The sequence below is a fragment of the Eutrema salsugineum genome, unplaced genomic scaffold (assembly GCF_000478725.1).
Source record: "Eutrema salsugineum unplaced genomic scaffold, Eutsalg1_0 scaffold_20, whole genome shotgun sequence".
In the NCBI taxonomy this organism is placed as follows: domain Eukaryota; kingdom Viridiplantae; phylum Streptophyta; class Magnoliopsida; order Brassicales; family Brassicaceae; genus Eutrema; species Eutrema salsugineum.
The window spans coordinates 595,540-613,773 of NW_006256828.1; the positions used below are offsets into that span (position 1 = coordinate 595,540).

An 18,234-nucleotide genomic window follows, 5' to 3' on the forward strand; every position below is an offset into this window, starting at 1 on the left:
ACTTTGGGAATGTTTGGATGCAAACATTAAATGTGCTTCTGTTTTAATAGAATAGATAAATTTATGCAATATTCTGTTAAATTTTTGAGTTTTGACACATGAAAAACGGCATTGGTTTGGATGATCACATCAACCATGATGAGTACACCGACATGTTCTAACATATGGAATTAATTTATTCAATTTATTCAATAATTAGTATATAATAGTCGAGCAGTAATACATTCATACATCTGCTGAAACTATTCATTATAAATAAATTAAATTGATTATTCCATAAAAATAGATTACTGCTCCTTGAAGCAACCAACAATCTCGCTAGCATTGTTCGCCTTTCCATATACGTTAATGCATTCAACTACGGGCTTATTTCCATCAACCGTACTAATATCGATTTGCTCTAGAACGATGTCTTTGCAATATGTGACTTTGCTGCAATCTATTTTAACAATCTCATCGCGTTTTGATGTTCCATGGATATCTGCGAATGTTATGTTGCTAATTGCCACTGCTGATTCCTATAGCAGACAAATTATACAAAAAAATTAAGATCAACCTAATCACAGTTTCGAAACTTAATTATATTTCACAAAAAAGGAGATTAATTATCTTACCTCCACATCGAGACGCCCCTTGTCAACATAATTTTGGTCGATTATAATCGGATTTTTTGTTTCGATGAGGTTGATGCCCTTAAAAACTATATTTCTTGCATATCCTTTTCCATTCTAAATAATCAAATCAATTATAAATTAATAAAGATAACCACATCTCTATAAACACTTCGTTTAGTTTTTATATAAACAAAAAAAATCATTACCGGCCATGTTTTAATTCTAGCTCCATTATCAGACCTATTGAAAGTGCAATCAGTTACTTGGACGTTCTCAACCATAGATTCTTCTCCATCTCTTCCTAGACTCCCCACACTGTAGTTTAATTATAATAAAGATAAAGAAAAATATTCATTTTAGAATCCAAGAAAATAATTAATTTATTGACTAATATAAAATATATATACCTTATTCCATGCCCAGGACCACAAGTCATCCTTGTGATGTTGATATTTACACTTCCATTGTTTAGAGCTACACAATCATCTCCTGAAAAGTTTTAAGAAATTAAAATTCAAATAACCATTATACCATTTTCAGATTGAAAATTTAATGGTTTTAAAAAGAGAGAAACCACATACCAGTTTCAATGACAGTGTCGAATATATTTACATCGCTTGATATTGAGAGATTAATTCCATCGGTGTTAGGACTCTCATCGGGAGCAATAAGCCTTATGTTCGATATTTCAACGTTTTTGCATTGGTTGATCGAAATATGGTTTTTTGGGCTATTGACTGAGGTTATTCCATTTATATGGAGATTATTGCATTTTCGAAAATGCAATTGCTACAAGTAAAATAGATAAGACTTTCTTCATGAGCTTTTCATCGTTTCATTATAGAATTAAGAGTCAATTTAGTGGGGAAAAGATATAGAGTAAGATATATACTTACAGAAGGCCGTTTAGAAGCTGGCAATTTTGGCTGGATATATTGAATATGACAAACAAAAACTATTAGAATCATACTATACAAATATTTTCATCTCTTCTAGTATATATGAAAAAATTTCACCTTCCAGAAAGAAGAACCACGTCCATTGATTGTTCCCGAACCAGTGACCGTCAAACCAATTATGTCCTTAAAACCAACCCATGATAAGTTCTTATAATCTGACCATTCTGCTTTACTCTTAGGGGCAACGATATTTCCATTAAACTGCAAAATTGATCACATATACATTTCATAGCCACACATAAAAGGTTATGTCATATGTTTTTCACCGCGAAATTTTGTAAACCGATCTAAAAATTAGAAAGAAAAAAAATTATTTCGATGATGTTACCTGAACTTGTACAGAAGGCGATTTACAAGGGCCTTGAAACACTATAGGTTGTAGTAAAAATGTATTATCTGAAGGAATAAGGAGTGTTTTATTATTCCCACCGTTACCACACACAGCTTTCCATGCGTCAACAAAAGCCTTTTTTTTTGCAAAAAAGAAGGGTTAAATTTATAAGAGTTAGTAGAAAAATAACTAAAATTTTGTAACAAACTTAAGATGTACTTGTAGGAATATATAATAATAAATAATAAATAATAGTGATGCATAATCAAATGTTGGCTAGAATTTGAAAATATAGTGGTTTGATTGCAACAACTTGTTTTATATACAGTAGTAAATGATTTTGGGGGATATGTTTGATGAAAAATTTCATGACATCTACTGTAATTGAATATGATTCCAATTATAATAGAGTCTTGTAAAATAATGCGCTCTTTACAAGCTTGTGAAACATGATCAGTCTTTTAGCACTTTCAACTGCTGTAATTGAATATATATGATTCCAATTCAAAATTTATTTTTACTACAAGAAAATAATGTGTGGGTACTATATAATCCTTCTGTCTACATTAAATATGCTTTTTTTTGGTTCAACTATATGCTTGATAAAAAATTCCATATAAACGTCAAATAAGATGAGATGGCTATAGGTGAAGATATCGAAATCTCAATGTCATAACTTTCGTTTAATAACAAATTTGTGATGTGAAACTTTATCGCTTGGTATACTCAGCTCTTCTTATAAAACTTAAACAACCTTATGAAGATACTGAAAAATCGTGTCATAATCCGTTTTCTTAATTACAAAATTCGGATGGTCTCATAATGGGAGCGAAATATATATTTTTCTTTTGCAATATAACAATACCTTTGAATCATCGGTAGTACCATCACCCTTAGCACCATATTTAAGCACATCAAAGATTTGGCCGTTTACAAGACCAAAATGGATTAAAATCAACACGAACAGAGCACGTAGTATGATTTCCTACAACATCCGAGAGCAATATTATTACAAGGAAATATAACATTTTCAGTTAAAGAGAAACTTTATTTGATTTAATATGTACCATTTTGTGATGATGATAGATGATTGTATGCGTAAGGTAGTATGTTTGATGATGATAGATGATTGAATGTAAGGTAGTATGTGTTTGTGTATTTATACAATTACAGATCATGAATGTAGATTTAAACTTCACATATTTTATTCCTAAAACTGTATGAATATTTGTTGTGCATGTAAGAGATATTATCTATCGTATTATATCAGATTGTCTATCTTATTATATGAGATTTAGAAAAAATAATCAGAATATGAAAATGGAAATGAAAATGAAAAATAGAACTAAAAAGAGGAAAAAATAAAGAATACAAGGTAAAAAATAAAGAAATCAAGGGAAAATAAATAAAATACACATTGGAAAATTCATATATAGAACCAAATGCATATTGTGATCTAATTGAAGTTATAACTTATACATTTTTATGTAAGCAAATAGACATTAAAATTGAAAGTATAATAATTTAGTAGGTTTTGGCATATAGATAATAATCTAAAATAAAATTTGAGACTATTAATTTTTTATAAATAGATTGATAAGTATAAACTTAATGTATTTCATTAATTTTATTCTGATTCTTACATTGATTATTATATATTGAGTTAAATTTGAAGAAATATAAATTTAAAAACTCTCCAATTGATCAAATTAAAAATTGTATAGGTAAAAAATTGTAGATTAATATAGTATATTAAATTTAGATTTTATAATTAAAATAAGATTGTATATGTAAAAAAATTGCATTATTTTATACATTATGGATGTCTTTTTTCCAAATTGAATGTAAAATTATTTTTAAAACAATTGTACAATGAATATAGCATGTTGCTAAAATTTGAAAGTTTTCTACCTATGAAGACCAAAAGACAAATTTGAATTTATGTAGCCAACCAAGTTTGCATTCTTTCCTCGTATTTTCTATCTCCCAAACTTTGTATAGATGTTAGACTATTACGAACTTGTTTGCCTATACATTGGATTAGACAAGTCGGGTATGTGCTTCTCCATGTATATTATTATTATTGATGTCCATTATGAGCCAAACCAAAATGAAAAAAAACACTTTTTTTAAGTGTTATATTTCAGATATATTATTTGTAAATTATAAATCTGAAACATCGAAATATATAACACTGAAAAATTAATCTCACTAACTAGCTAGGCAATAGGTCTTTTACAAACGTCAGATAAATGACTAACGAATTTCGGAACATTAGTTTATTTTATCTCCATCAACAACAATACCAATCTGACTTTCCATGTTTAAGATTTGTAAAAAAGATACACAACCGTACTTGAATAGAACATAAATAATTTATATGAAATGATGTTATTTGTGACCTTGTAGATTCTCAGCCTCTAATAACCACATCTTGGTGGAATATTCCACTTAGTCTCGGTCACCGTCGTATTCACCAACAAATATCGCTTCCAATCCTCAAGAGCGGATTTAAGATTCTTCACTTTGTTGTCCAAACCAACACAACAATTTGCATGCATTGTATTAACCACGTTGATGTCTCGGCTCGGCTCACAAAACCCACCGAAGTAAACTGTGTCCAAGAACCTCATCGTGATCCCGAGTTCCACAACAAATGGTTCGTTCTTGATGGAGTTGAAAACATCTTGGTCGTGTCTTCTAGGGAATCTCTTGCTCGATTCGCACCAATAATCGTAGAACTTTATGGTTTTATTGTTGGCCTTGACATATGTGAATCCGGAGTTCACGTGATTGCTTTTGTCAGAAGGTTTTCCGTTGTAGTCATCACAAGATATTTGGAAATCAATGTTGGAAAAGAACCGGGGAAATGGATCCCGGAGCCATAAGATATCTGCATCCTGTGTTCAATAAAGAATAAATAATATCATTAGCCATGTGAATTTAAACCGATCCAGCTAACATCAATAATAGAATTGGAGTTATAAAGTTATAGTTTATAAGCTAATTGACCGAGAAAAGCATATAAGAAAAACTAAATAATAAAAGCATAGCTTAGGTTTGAAGCCCCGAACTCTAAGTAGTCTTTAATATCCACTCTTTTCTAAATCATACTACGTATTAAACTAGTGAGACTATTAACGTATTGTATTGCGTACCGTGAATAGGAAGTTATAGCCAAAACCGAGAACTTCCCTTAGCAGATCCATTCGCCGCCAAATGAGTTTCAAGTAACCGGGAGACATGAACTTGTTTCTTCCCGAGAGCTCATCAGAATCAGTGGCATTGATTAAGTAGCAATTAGGATGAAGCTGTAAACAACGGTCATATGCCTTGCTGTCCAAGCAAACTGCAATCACATGTTTCAGTAACCTTTCGGTCCCTAGTCCAGTCCGAAAACTCTCTAGAAACAAATCAAACGTGGAGTTTGGAGCCGTCCAGGCATTGTTTAACGCCGTTATGATTACCGTGTTGTCCTCCATAGCGGCGCTGATCAGTACTCTCTCTAGCTCTGAAACCGGTTTTGTTTGTTGTATCTATATATACATAACACCATATCAATATAGCTAGGATTCAACGTATGAGGAAGTTACGGTTTGAATATTTCATGTATTCTAATAGTTTGTACGTATTTATGTTGTTGTTGTGTCACACCACTCAAATGTTGAAGTTCGGTGAAATGTATATTGATAACCAAATAATGAAGGAAATTACCTGTTTTGAAGAAGTTTCGTTTTGTGAATACCAATTGGTTTTCCATTGAGGCAACATCACTTGGACAGGCTTATCAATAGATTGATAGACCAAAAGACAAGAAAGTGCAACGGTTGTGAGCAACAACACGACTCTTATCACATCTCTTTGGCCCGTCGAACCGTCAGAACCAATAGACCGTGGCTTGGCTCTGCCGCTGCTGCCTCCAGGACTAGCCAAGTCGTAGCCGGAAAAAGAAGAAGAGTCGGTGCTCATGCTCTTCATGGTTTGATTGACTTATTCTTTGGCGAGCACACTTAGCTCCCTTTTATTTCTCTCGTAAACTATTTTTTATTTTCAGTTATTATACAATGTCTTATAAATTAGTCATTGTTGGATAGTGGACAAAAAAATATTGATTAGAATGCTTGTGTTTATAATCCTACTTTAGCACATTAGACTCAATTTCCTACGTTTTGTGGTTGACATCATGCACCAGAAGCCAAACCAGGATCGTATGTTTGTAGTTAACTCCCGTTATATTCATGTTTTAGCTGTATCTTAAATGAAGTAACCTCTAGAAAATATCTAAGAATTGTCGTACGTGTAAATAATTAATTCAACAAAAAAAAAAAGTCAATACTAACAATTAACTCATAATTTAAGAAAATGTGAGTACTTTGCTTGTAATGTGGTCGAGTAACGAGGAATAAATTAGTAACTAGACTGTATTAGCCATGCCTTGGTTACCGGATTATCATGTGCTAGTGCTATTGCAATTTTTTTTTTACCAATTTTCTGCGTAGTTTGACTTAAAATGGTAAATAAAATAAAATTAAATCAAACGGATCTGGCTTTTGGTGGCTGGGCCTAAACCGTCTGACTTAAACATGTCCGATGTGTAAAATTTATAAGAAATAGAAAATATAAATTTTGACAACTAAAACGTATGAGTAAAAAACAAAAGTTTCGGAATACATAACTAGGGTTGCTTATAAATTGAGTTATAAGGGTTTGGAAACATTCATTCACACATTAACAAAAGTTACCCTAGACGTTATTTGCTGCCTCAATTCACTTTCTTTCAAGCTTTCAAATTTCTTCTTGTTATTTTCTAGCGATTTCACAACAAAAAGGTCTCTTGCTTGTTATTTTCGTCTGTTCTGTTCCACAGAGCAAAGATCTTATAATGCCAGAAGATGTTTGTGAAGACAAGATCAGTGAGTTGTCCGACGATTTGCTCCTACGGATTCTATTGCATATACCGACTAAAGATGCAATGGCCACCATGGTTTTGTCGAAACGATGGCGTTTTGTATGGACTATGATGCCTAAAATTGAGTACAAAGAAAGCAAAAGCATATGTCGTTTGCGCTGGCCTAGAAGGAAGAGCGTTTACTGGTTTCTTTACGAGTCACTGAAACTTCACAAGGCACCTGTAATAGACAGCTTGTGTGTCAAACTCGGTCCACTTTGTCCTGCTACTGATGTTGATGTCGAAAAGTTGGTTGCAAAGGTTTTTGATCGTGTCGTGCGTGAGCTAGAATTCAAGCTCCTCTGGTCTGGAAATCTTATTAGCTTGCCTAATAGTCTTTATACCTGCGACACGCTTATAAGCTTGAAACTTTGCCACAAAATTTTCATAGATTTTCCTTCTCTCGGTTGCCTCCCATCCCTCAAAACGCTATGTTTAAGTTCTGTGGTTTATAAAGACGAGGTTTCTCTCGTTAGGTTCTTATCGAGCTGCCCTGTTCTTGAGAAACTGCTTGTGAAACGAAAGAAGGCGGACAATGTGGCAAAGTTTTGTGTGAAAGTGCCTTCTTTATTGTTCTTCTCGTATTATAGCTGTCATTATGAGTATACTAGGTGTTTGGTTATAGATACCCCGGCATTAAAGCACCTTAGCATCTCTTATTTGTCGGTAGACCATTGCTCCATCGAGAATATGCCTTGTCTTGATAGTGCAGCTATCAGTTTTAGTATTAATTGCTATGACCATGACAAGTTTCTAAGATGTCTTTCCTCGGTCTTGACTCTCGAGTTGTGTTTTGATGATATAACGGTATCTCTCTCTCTCTCTCTCTCTCTCTCTCTCTCTCTCTCTCTCTCTCTCTCTCTCATTGCTTGTGATCACATTTTTGCATCAACTTACGTTTTGTTTGTTTGATCGCAGCTTCAATGTTGTAGCACTATCAACTTCTCTCGACTTGTGAAGTTACATATATGTCCAGATGAATCAGACTGGTTGGAACCACTCATACTTTTACTTGGAAATTCTCCAAACCTAAAATATCTTTTGGTTGATTATGTGTGTATCCTCCTCCTCCTCTTCTAATTTTGATGGACTAAAAAACTAGTTAAAAATTCGCTTCATATATGGTGCTCGTTGCTTCTCAGGTATATATCGATCAACCCAAAGATCTCTCACTTTCATGGAACCAACCGACTTCAGTTCCCGGTTGTTTGTCTTGCCATCTCAAGATCTTTGAGTGGATGGAAGGATATGAAGGAAGAGTAGAAGAAAAAGAATTTGTGACATACATCCTAGCGAACTCTAAGTGTTTAGAGAGAGCGAAAATCACCCTTAGATACAATCTTGAAGATAAACAGAACATTATGGAGGAACTGAAATCTATTCCTAGAGTTTCGAAAGCATCTCAGCTTCTTTTCAAATGAAAGTTTGTATTGCTACTCGTATGTCGTTATCATTTTGACACAGAGAATCACATCTCTATATTTTCAAGATATTAACTTCTCACACCTCTAAGGCAGAATAGTGATGAAAATATTCTTTGTGATTTTTTTTCCTCACTTGTCTACACAAAGAATCCAATACACGAGATTCAAACACAACATCCTAGAAAGAGGAATACAATAATTGCTTTAAAAGGATCATATTAAGATGAAAATGTGCTTTTCTTCAAAGATGAAAATGATCATTCCTGTAAGCAGATGTTTCACAAAGCTCTTGTGCTTGGTAGTAGCAGCAATGTGAATTACCTTGCTGTCAAGTATTATTACAGAAAGTAGTATTCCCTTGACCTGTATCCATTTACCTTTCAAAGCAGCTTGATACAGAGGAACTCAGAGATTTAGGTATTCATCTCTTCCACGGGTGAGGATGTGCTTGGTCCTGCAATATCCACTCTCATAGCTTCCTGACCGGTTCTGTGCAAAAAAATTCCTTTCCAATGGCAGAGCGTTTGTGAGGTTCTCTAAATATAGCTCCAGATGATCTTGCAGCTTATGTTACATTGCAAATTAGATGTCAAGAATCACGTTTCGAATTAGCCAACTAAGTTTGAGCATACTGCTCTTCATATCCATTGAGTGTGACAGAGTCAAAGGAGAAAAGATGGATTACCTTCAAGAACTGTCTCTGGGGCGTTCTAGTCTTGCCGAGGAGACCAAAAGCAAGAAGCTTGTCTCGTGAAAGCAACAGAGAGGAATTTTGAAGGGAAAAGTCAAGAAGGACTCTCAATCTCATCCATTGTCGCTAAATAAGCAGTTAAGTCAACAAAGAGGGAACTTGAGAGAGTCAGATGCTCGTTACACATTTTTGATATTACAGACAGCTTGAGACATGATAGTGATATAGGTATTGAAACGTAGCTGAGTTTTTTTCTTTGTGAATAACTTAAAAGACAATAGTAAGGCTCTAGAAAGAGAAGATACAACTGAATATGCAAAACCTATAAATTAGCAAGAGAAAAGGCTGGAGGAAAAATCAATGTGACAATGTCACAAGCACTTTTCTAAATCAACAATTCAATTTCCAAAGATGGTTTACAGAGCTCAAAAGGCAGTGCTTGAACTCAAACATAACATCATAGAGAAACCGGATGCCGGGAAAAAACACTACAACATTTGCTTCATATCAAGTAACAATTTTATTCCATTAATCTTTCAGTTTTGAACAAAACACTGTGAAAAATTACATCTGCTGTATCAGTCTATTCCCACAAATTAATTTAGATATGCAAAGCTAAAACAAACACTATGAAAAATTACAAACATTATAACTTACAATGACAAACTGCAAAAACCATTTCTTCTTTTTTTTTTCTTTCTTCTTCTTCATTTGATCCATTAATGGATTCAAATGTCAAAGTTCTCCATCTGAATGCTGCTCTTCAAAGGCACATAATCACCTAGATAACCACCGAGATGATCATGCAACGCAGATTTATCAATCGCCTGATGGTGAAAGCTTTTGCAGACATAGTAAAACACACTCTGCACAAGCAACCCCACAAGATTCACTATCACTAAAACACCAACCAAGAAACCACCAACAACAATCCTCGTAAACAACCCAAAAGCATCTCCTCCACGAACCACCACTCCTCCAAAAACTCCAGCAGTGAAGCTACAAAGCGCAAGATAAATAAAAACCATCGAACACGCCATATGAGTCCTTCCTTTAAGCAACTCGTAGCTCTTCCTCATCGCAGCGATCCCATAAATGGGTTCAAGAACAGAGACAACACTAGCTAAATGCCACCAAGCGGTCATATAAACATGAACACCCAAGAACAGAACGAAAATCACAACCATCGAAACAACAGTGAGTATCACGCTCTGGATATCGATGGCTATGATCAGAATCACCAGGAACAGCAAGAAAACAGAGTTGTACACAAGCATACAGAGAGAAACCCATAGGAAAGTGATGAAGAGACGCTTCAAAACCAGAGGAATCGCCGACATTGTGGAGGAGAAAGAAACGGGCTTTCCCGTGTAGAGAGACGCGACGGTGAAGACGACGGCGGCTGTGGAGAGGAGAGAGAAGGCGAAGAGGAAGATGATGTAGATAAATTGGTAAACGAAGAGAAGGGTCCATTCGTGGTTGGTCTGAGATTGATCTGAGGGAGGAGTAGAGTCGAGCTGAGCTAAGATGGGATGTGTGAAGAGGGAATGCGCGAGGATGGCGAAGGAGAGAGGGAAAATTAGGGTTAGGGTAATGAGGTGGAAGGTTTTGGGGGAAAATTTGGGGATCGTGGTGGATTCACGCAATATACCTCCGATGCTGAGAAATTGAAGCTCCTCCGCCGCGAGATCCATTGTTGAAATTAGGGTTTGCAGATAATAGGGGAAATGTGACAAATTTGAGGAAGATGAAGCTGAGAAGGTGTTAAAAGGATGTGACTTTGAAGATCTGAAGAAAATTTCAGAGAGATCTCAATACAGAGAGAAGGGGAAGGAAAATTGCCATATTTCTTGGAAAATGAAAGAAAGAAAATAAAGAGCATTATCCAAAATTAGGCTTAAAGACACGAGGACAAATATTATAGGGTAAAAGAAACATTTAAAATTCACTTCTAAATCATGATTACTTCTTTTTTGGGCTTAAAAATAAAGACTTAACAAAGACCAAAAAGAAACCGTAAAAGACTAAACCAAACCAAATAAAGATCCTTAAACCAAAATTTGATTATCAACTAATACGTTTTTCTATAAAGAAATTCGAAATTAAAACCCCTCCAAAGTTACTATTTTGTGTCAATAATAATGCAGTAACAAGTACCACAACATAGTGTAGCATCTCCCCATTATCTGCTTTCCCGAACCATCTATCCAACTTTCAATGAAAAAACACTAACCAGAAAAGAACTATGGGATTCATTTGTCACCATACCTTCCTCTAGCTAGCACAACACAAAGATCTACAAATTCTCCATGGGGTGTAAGTACATATCAATTTACTTTCCTTCATTATTGAATCTTTCTTTTCCTAAATGAACAACTTAATACGTTATCGAAAACAAAATAATTCAATATACGAAATGACTATGATTTTTCTCTGTATTAAACATTCTACATGTATTACCAGCATCTTCCCAACCACCACCATATTACTCAACCAAGTGCTCCATTTGAAATCCTCAACCCTAGACTTGTCATCTAATCTTTGTTTAGTATATAAATTTTGTTGTTGATGACAACAATTTCGATGAAGCTCAGAAACCTAAAGCCATGAAATCAATCACCTTTCAGTCTTGTGTAACACTGTCCATGGTTGCTTTGGAACCACACAACCTGAACTCAAGGAAAAAGACCCAACAGGTAATCAAGAAATCATGAACAAGTGTCTTCACAATTAAATTCAAAGACCAACCAAGGAGTTCCACCACTCCTTTTGTCTTGCTTTAAATTCCGCACCACTAACTGACTGTCAAAGTCTCAAAGTCTCAAAGTCAAATGCTCTAGCTGTTGGTGAGTTTGATTACATTTAATCCAACAGTGTATAATTTGCCACCAACAACCAAATGGCAGGAAAGAAAAATCTTCTCCATAATCTCTAAATTTTATCACAAAAATTTTACGTGCAGAAACAAAAAGGGGACTAAGAAGTGATTTAGTCAGACCAGGTGGACCTAAAGCTTGAACCATACAGATTTTACACGACATGTGCATGATATGTATAGTAGACGCAAGAAGAATACTAATAAAAATATTGGTGTAGGGGTTTGTCATTGAACAATCTGTGCAAGTTAAAGCAAAAACAAATAAATTTAGTGCATAACCAAATAAACGTAATGCTAGCTTTTCATTAGAGTGAGGTGCGCAAGTTAGTTTCAATTTGATTTGGTTTATATGTTCACCTGCTATATCCACTTTTACATGATTCCATATATTTTTTAATATATAATCTACTTTATATGGTTTCAAACTTTTTGAAATAGTTTTTTTTTAGTGTTTATAGTCTTTATAATCTTTACAGTTCAAAACGTCAAAACATCACAAATGATGGATAATGAAGCTGAAGAGCACCAAATTATCATCCTGCCATGTTCCCAAATCAAAATAATTGATTAAGTCACTCACAACACAAAATAACCCGAAATAAACCTTTTGTTAGATATGTTTCAGTTGGTTGACCTTGATGAATCTTCTGTTTTTTTTTTTTTTTTACCCTGATGAATCTTCGCACCAAGATATTATTTGAGTTAGTTTTCACATCAAATTGGTTTGGAGTCATTTGCAAAAATTGTTGAGAAATACACTCAATTTACTAAAAGACATATCCATCTGATTTGAAAGACAAGTAGTGCAGAAAAAAAAGGTTGGCATCGGCCCAAGACTTTTTCTTCACCATCCGATGCACCAGCACCGAGCCACCGACCCTTGAATTCCTTTTTCACGATCGGATGCCAGCATCCAATGCAGACACATTTGAAGGCAAATCTTATTTATTAATTTTAATTCAGTATTTTATAATGTGTGAATTTCTTATAAAAAAAAACTAAATCATCAGTGAAAATAAATAACATAATTTTAGAAATAAATTTTTCAGTGAAATAGATAATATAGCTGAAAAAAAAACACCCGAAAGAATTTGGTGTGAACAAATAAAGAGTAAATCACTTTTCTTAAGATATTACAAAAGACTTCGAGGGGCTTTGACTCTGCCGGCAGAGACTGATTCACAACACCAACATTTATGATATTCTATTGGTTATGAGCTGGAAGTTACAAAAACATAACAAATCAAAAATTCGTCACAAAAGTATTTTACTTTTATCATTTCGTGTGCAAAAAGGTTCCCAAAGTCTTCGCGTATACTATATGAAATTGTTTCAAGATCCGTTCAGTTCAGAAGCAATTCAAAAACCCAAGAAACAACATCGTCTCAGTCTCCTTTGACGAACGCACAATGGTGGATCCAACACGAGCACGAGCACGAGCACGACCACCTCAAGTGTTTATTAATTCAGGCACAACCGAGTTACCCGATGACTTCATGAGACACCTCGTGTGGGGCTTGTCAGAGTTAGGGATACTCAACATCTTCATAGACAGAGACGAATGGTGGGGAAGAGACCTAGGCCATGTCTTCACTTGTATCGAGGAGTCAACAATCGCGCTCGCTATCTTCTCTTCGTGTTATCCAGAGACAGAATGGTGCTTGGACGAGCTTGTGAAGATGAAGGAACGAGTAAACGAAAACAGACTCTTTGTGATTCCTGTCTTCTATAACGTGAGCAAGAACGACGTGAGAAACCTAGAGGGAGAGTTTGGAGATCGATTCATGGAAATGAGACAAAAATATGTTGAATACAAATACGATCCTTTTAGGGCTCAAAGGTGGGAAACTTCGGTGACGTCTATTTCAAGAATGGAGCCTAGTTTGACGTGGGAAGCACACAGGTAATAAGAAACTAAAATAATCGATTTTTTTTTTATTAATCATATATTCATACTCGGCAGCAAAACGATACAATCAATTGTTTGTTGACTACTCGGCAGAAAAACTACACAATCAAGTGTTTGTTTACATCATGGTGATGAAATATTATACCAGTTTCTTAATTTTCTTTTGTTTCTTTTTTTTTGGAAAACGTGTGATTTTGCTATTTTCACGTTCTTGAAAAATTAGCCCGTTACATATGTAAAAGATTTAGAAATATTTTAAAAAAATAAAACTCATTCATTAGCATTTTTTTTATTCAACAAATAAAATGTTTTTTTGGCTCAAGTGTTTATGTTATTATGTTATTCCATTATTCATATGACATTTCCAATTTTCCATCATCACCTCTATTATGGATTATGTGATTAATCGGATAATTACTCGATTTATCAATTAGATTATCTCTAAATTTTTCTTCTTCAAGCGACATGGTTTATCTGTTGATTTATTTTTTTAATATTCTTAATTACACATCTGAAATGAGATGGTATCAATTGGTTTTAAGTTTGAAAGTTAATAAATTTTAATGTTATTTTACTATATACATTTGTTTAAGTAGTATGATATTTTATTTTAGATTATTAAAACTCTTGTGAACATAAGTAATTCATGCTAATTTTTTATATATTTTTGTTAAAACTAAGAAAATAACATATTTGTAGATCGAGCATTACATAGCAAATTTTTAAACAATGATATACAACATTAACATTCTTGTCTAATTGTACATGTGTCATCGATTTATCTGACTCGTGTTTCTGTAGCTCGAATATCCCTCTTGCCTCAAACATCGTTAAGGAGGTCAAGAGAGAGCTAGACAAGGCCTTGAACCCGGAATCCTCCTTTCCTTTTGAGTTATCCAATGACTCCAATTCAAAAATGGCGATCAGAGAAGTGTTTGTTTCTGCTTTTCTTGCGGCTTTTCTCTTTAGCCTCTTCATAGCTCGTCTAGTTTTCACAGATGTGAAATTTTTCAGGACTGTGAAGTGGTTAGTAGGTTTTCCGGTAACAATTGTTGTGTTACACCAGTTATATTGTGCATTGGCACAACAAAACAGACGATCATCACCTAATGCTTGATCACTCGCGATCATGTAATTATGCTGTTTTGCTGTACATCATTGTGTTCTCTACTACCTTAAAAACAAAAAAAAAAACAAAAAAAATGGCAATATATGTTCGTTGTCTTGTACGTCATTTGCTTCTCCTCATTATTAGCTTTATTAATGGCATGGTTGGTTTAGTACGTACCTTGTGCATTTTTTTGTCACATGTCCACAATAGTTTCTCCTTATGCCTGGAGCTTAGAAGTGTCATATCAAATATCAGTATTGATAAGATTGGGGACTATTTCGATGATTGGAAGTATGCGTTTTATTAATTTGATTGTTTAATGTGAAGGTTCGAAATTTAAAATACTAGTAATTTATATCTTGACGATTAAAAATGTGTTTTTCCCTAGTATCGATTGTTCTATTCATTTTTAACAGACTCACACCGAGTCAGTGACATTTGTCTCATCCAGAAGCTTTCCCATAGATTCAACATGATCCAACCATTTTCATAGATTTTTTTTTTTTTGATGGATTCTTTCCAAAAGATTGACAAATCATGAAATTATGAGTATTCTGCATCAATAATATTTTTACCTTCCGAGCCAATTACATTAGATTTATTGGTTATTCTTACGTTACGAGGGAATTACAAAGATCTAGAAGCACTTAAAAGACATTCGTTTCCACTTGTTTTTTTTTCCTTTTCTTTAGACATCAAAAATAGTTTTTCCTCTTTGGATATGCATGCACTTGCTATCACGGCCCAATTTTTCTTCTTTTTTTCCCAATCCATATATATGTATCTCTTCATTTGTCTTCCGCCATGAACACCGCGTGGGAAAAACATCTTAGAAGAAACATCTTAGAAATTGTACAAAATCTCCAACCGTTAGATCAAATGAATAACATGATGACTGGCAAAGTCACCACCGTCCATTTTGGGATGTCACTTAAAATACATTCTTACGTTACGAGGGAATTACAAAGATCTAGAAGCACTTAAAATACAAAGATTTAGAAGCACTTAAAAGCACTTAAAAGAGGCCGCACGAACAAGGCCATCTTGCCCCCTATCTACTATACAATGGAAGTCAACAGCCACCACCAATCATCGTTGCAGGAACCGCCTCAGGTGTTCATCAGTTTCCGGGGAGAGGAGCTGCGTTGCGGTTTTGTCAGCCATCTCGTGGAAGCTTTTCAAAGACATCATATCAACGTTTTCATAGACACGCTCGAGAGGAAAGGTGAAGATCTAACCAATCTCTTTGTGAGGATCGAGGAGTCTACCATCGCTTTGGTCATATTCTCCAAGAGGTACACGGAATCGAATTGGTGCTTAGACGAGCTAGTGAAGATCAAGGAACGTGCAGATCAAGGTTTGCTCAAGGTCATTCCCATCTTCTTTAATGTGGAGCCAGTCACTGTGAAACAACTCCGGGGAACATTCGGCGATCAATTCAGATATCGTGAGTGGAAATATCGGAGTGATAAACTCAGAATCAAGAGATGGAAAGAGGCATTAGCCTCGGTTTCTAGCAAAATTGGCCTCATCTTTGACAAGAAAAGGTAATAGTCTTTTAAAACCCCTTCCCCACGCAACAAAAATCTATTAGTGTCTAACAAATATTTACTTTGGTTTTTTTTTTTGTAGTGATGAAAGTAAATTTGTTAGAAAAATCGTTAAGGAGGTCGAGAAACTGCTTCAACTACAAGTTAATCATGCGGCCACTCAAGAACCGGTGCAGCTATCAAGAGAGAGGTTTCTAGTGCAAGAAAACTCCAACATTTCGAACCAGACTGTTGTGGTTTCCAAGGATTTCGAATATCAACAAAGCATTCTTAGGGCTCAGCTCGTTGAACTAAACCAGAGGCTGCAGTCACTGAACTCTACGATCGAAATGGTGGACAGAGTCGTCCGAGACATTTCTGAATTTCTGATCAACCCTTGGCAATGTCTTACTTCACAGCCAAGCATGGCCTCTACTTTTGATGCTGTACTACCATATATGGCTTTGTAGTTATAAATCTTTGTAAAACATCATCTACTCTAGCAAACCCTAGTCCTTTGTTCAAGCTCACAGTCTGTAAATAATATTCCCCTTAATTAGTTGTGTACATAATATTGTTTTAAACATTTTGTTACTTGACTTTTTTGACTATGAGCAAGCAGCTACCGTTTTCGTCAATTTTCCTCAAAGAGAACATACCTGACACAGGAGTTGATGAACCTCCACAATAATCTATCAAGAGATTGAGAACTTTATGATCTAAATGCTTCAGGGCTCGAAAGCTCTAAGCAAGCTAGTATAGCCTCGGTGATCAATCAACTGAAGATTAATCCTTCGTCCGAAAGTTCTTGGGTCAACTAGTGCGCGGATTAATCCTTCTTCTCCAGCTCAAAAATGAATCGGATTGAACAATCTAAAAGATCGAACTTACTGATTTTGTATGGATTAAGCTAGTTCGGTTCCTGATTGGAGACCTACATCTGGTCGGAGGACTCTGTAAATCTCGACCAGAACTTGTGGTTACAGAGTTTTTCTCAGTAACCCTATCTCTATTCTCTGGTTAGAGACTCGAACAAGAGAGGATCGAAGAAGATATAATAGAGTAAAGTGAAAAGAGCCTTTTATCCTTCTTGGTGGTTATTAATTGATTACTATTATACACAGTCTGACTCCCGTATGTTTGTCTCACGTGTCTTTTGAGAAAGCTCGAGTTGAACCCTCTGTTTACTTCAGAGTCAACCACACTAGCCAAAGGCTAGTTTCTCAGAATGATAATTGTTTTGAATCAACTATCCATTTATAAACAAAAACCAAAACTGAAAAGAGATTTTTAATTTCTAGAAACCACAAACGAAAAGAAATTAATCCTTTAACAAAAAAACTGAAACGAGATAAAATTTGAAAAACAGCAACTATTAAAAAATTCATTAAGGCTTAGTAAAATTAATATGGTAAGCATCTAAAATCTAATTTAAAAGGTACGTACAAAAATAACTTGTAAAAGACAGCGTGATGCAGTCAAACTTTTTAGCATGGATATACATATGATGGTAAAATTATCTACTGTAAAATTGTAGAATTATCAATATAACAGTTCTTATAAAAATAAATCAATGTTAAAATAACTTTTATTAAAATATTTTTTAAATTTATCAATGAATTACATAATTCTCCAAAAGTTAACTATTAAAAAAATAAGGCTGATGCCCCGCGCGTGGTGCAAAATTTTACTTTAAAATAATTATTATTATAAATTTTTTAGCACGAAAATTTTATTTGTTTTCTTATTATTTTTTATGATTTTTTTTCTTATTTTTCATCGTTATATTCTTATAGTTTGTTATCTTCATCTTTCATTTTCATTCCTCATCTTTAACGTT

At 34.5% G+C, this 18,234-nt stretch overlaps 5 protein-coding genes across 5 annotated transcripts; 2 read left to right on the top strand and 3 right to left on the bottom strand.

The window, feature by feature from the left end:
* Positions 1 to 283: 283 nt before the first annotated feature.
* On the bottom strand, positions 284 to 3,019 carry LOC18016116 (probable polygalacturonase At3g15720). Its single transcript, XM_024155298.1, has 10 exons — positions 2,972 to 3,019; positions 2,770 to 2,889; positions 1,902 to 2,039; positions 1,631 to 1,774; positions 1,511 to 1,540; positions 1,196 to 1,403; positions 1,022 to 1,103; positions 821 to 929; positions 615 to 728; positions 284 to 518 (listed from the first exon to the last, which is right to left on the bottom strand). Exons 1-10 carry the CDS (start codon positions 2,972 to 2,974, stop codon positions 288 to 290), a joined length of 1,179 nt encoding a protein of 392 aa, XP_024011066.1. The 5' UTR covers positions 2,975 to 3,019; the 3' UTR covers positions 284 to 287.
* A 1,305-nt stretch (positions 3,020 to 4,324) lies between these two features.
* Positions 4,325 to 5,890, bottom strand: LOC18016275 (uncharacterized protein At4g15970). Its single transcript, XM_006398061.2, has 3 exons — positions 5,619 to 5,890; positions 5,063 to 5,440; positions 4,325 to 4,804 (listed from the first exon to the last, which is right to left on the bottom strand). Exons 1-3 carry the CDS (start codon positions 5,880 to 5,882, stop codon positions 4,325 to 4,327), a joined length of 1,122 nt encoding a protein of 373 aa, XP_006398124.1. The 5' UTR covers positions 5,883 to 5,890.
* Positions 5,891 to 6,921: 1,031 nt separating this feature from the next.
* LOC18016276 (putative FBD-associated F-box protein At1g05080) lies at positions 6,922 to 8,273 on the top strand. Its single transcript, XM_024155380.1, has 4 exons — positions 6,922 to 7,328; positions 7,464 to 7,659; positions 7,771 to 7,905; positions 7,995 to 8,273. Exons 1-4 carry the CDS (start codon positions 6,922 to 6,924, stop codon positions 8,271 to 8,273), a joined length of 1,017 nt encoding a protein of 338 aa, XP_024011148.1.
* Positions 8,274 to 9,468: 1,195 nt separating this feature from the next.
* On the bottom strand, positions 9,469 to 10,812 carry LOC18016277. The gene has a single exon (XM_006398063.2). The coding sequence runs from the start codon at positions 10,659 to 10,661 to the stop codon at positions 9,696 to 9,698; it is 966 nt and encodes a 321-aa protein (XP_006398126.1). The 5' UTR covers positions 10,662 to 10,812; the 3' UTR covers positions 9,469 to 9,695.
* A 2,442-nt stretch (positions 10,813 to 13,254) lies between these two features.
* On the top strand, positions 13,255 to 17,461 carry LOC18016278. The gene is made up of 3 exons (XM_006398064.2): positions 13,255 to 13,748; positions 14,556 to 14,796; positions 15,865 to 17,461. The coding sequence occupies exons 1-3, from the start codon at positions 13,255 to 13,257 to the stop codon at positions 16,414 to 16,416; spliced, it is 1,287 nt and encodes a 428-aa protein (XP_006398127.2). The 3' UTR covers positions 16,417 to 17,461.
* The last annotated feature ends 773 nt before the right edge of the window (positions 17,462 to 18,234 follow it).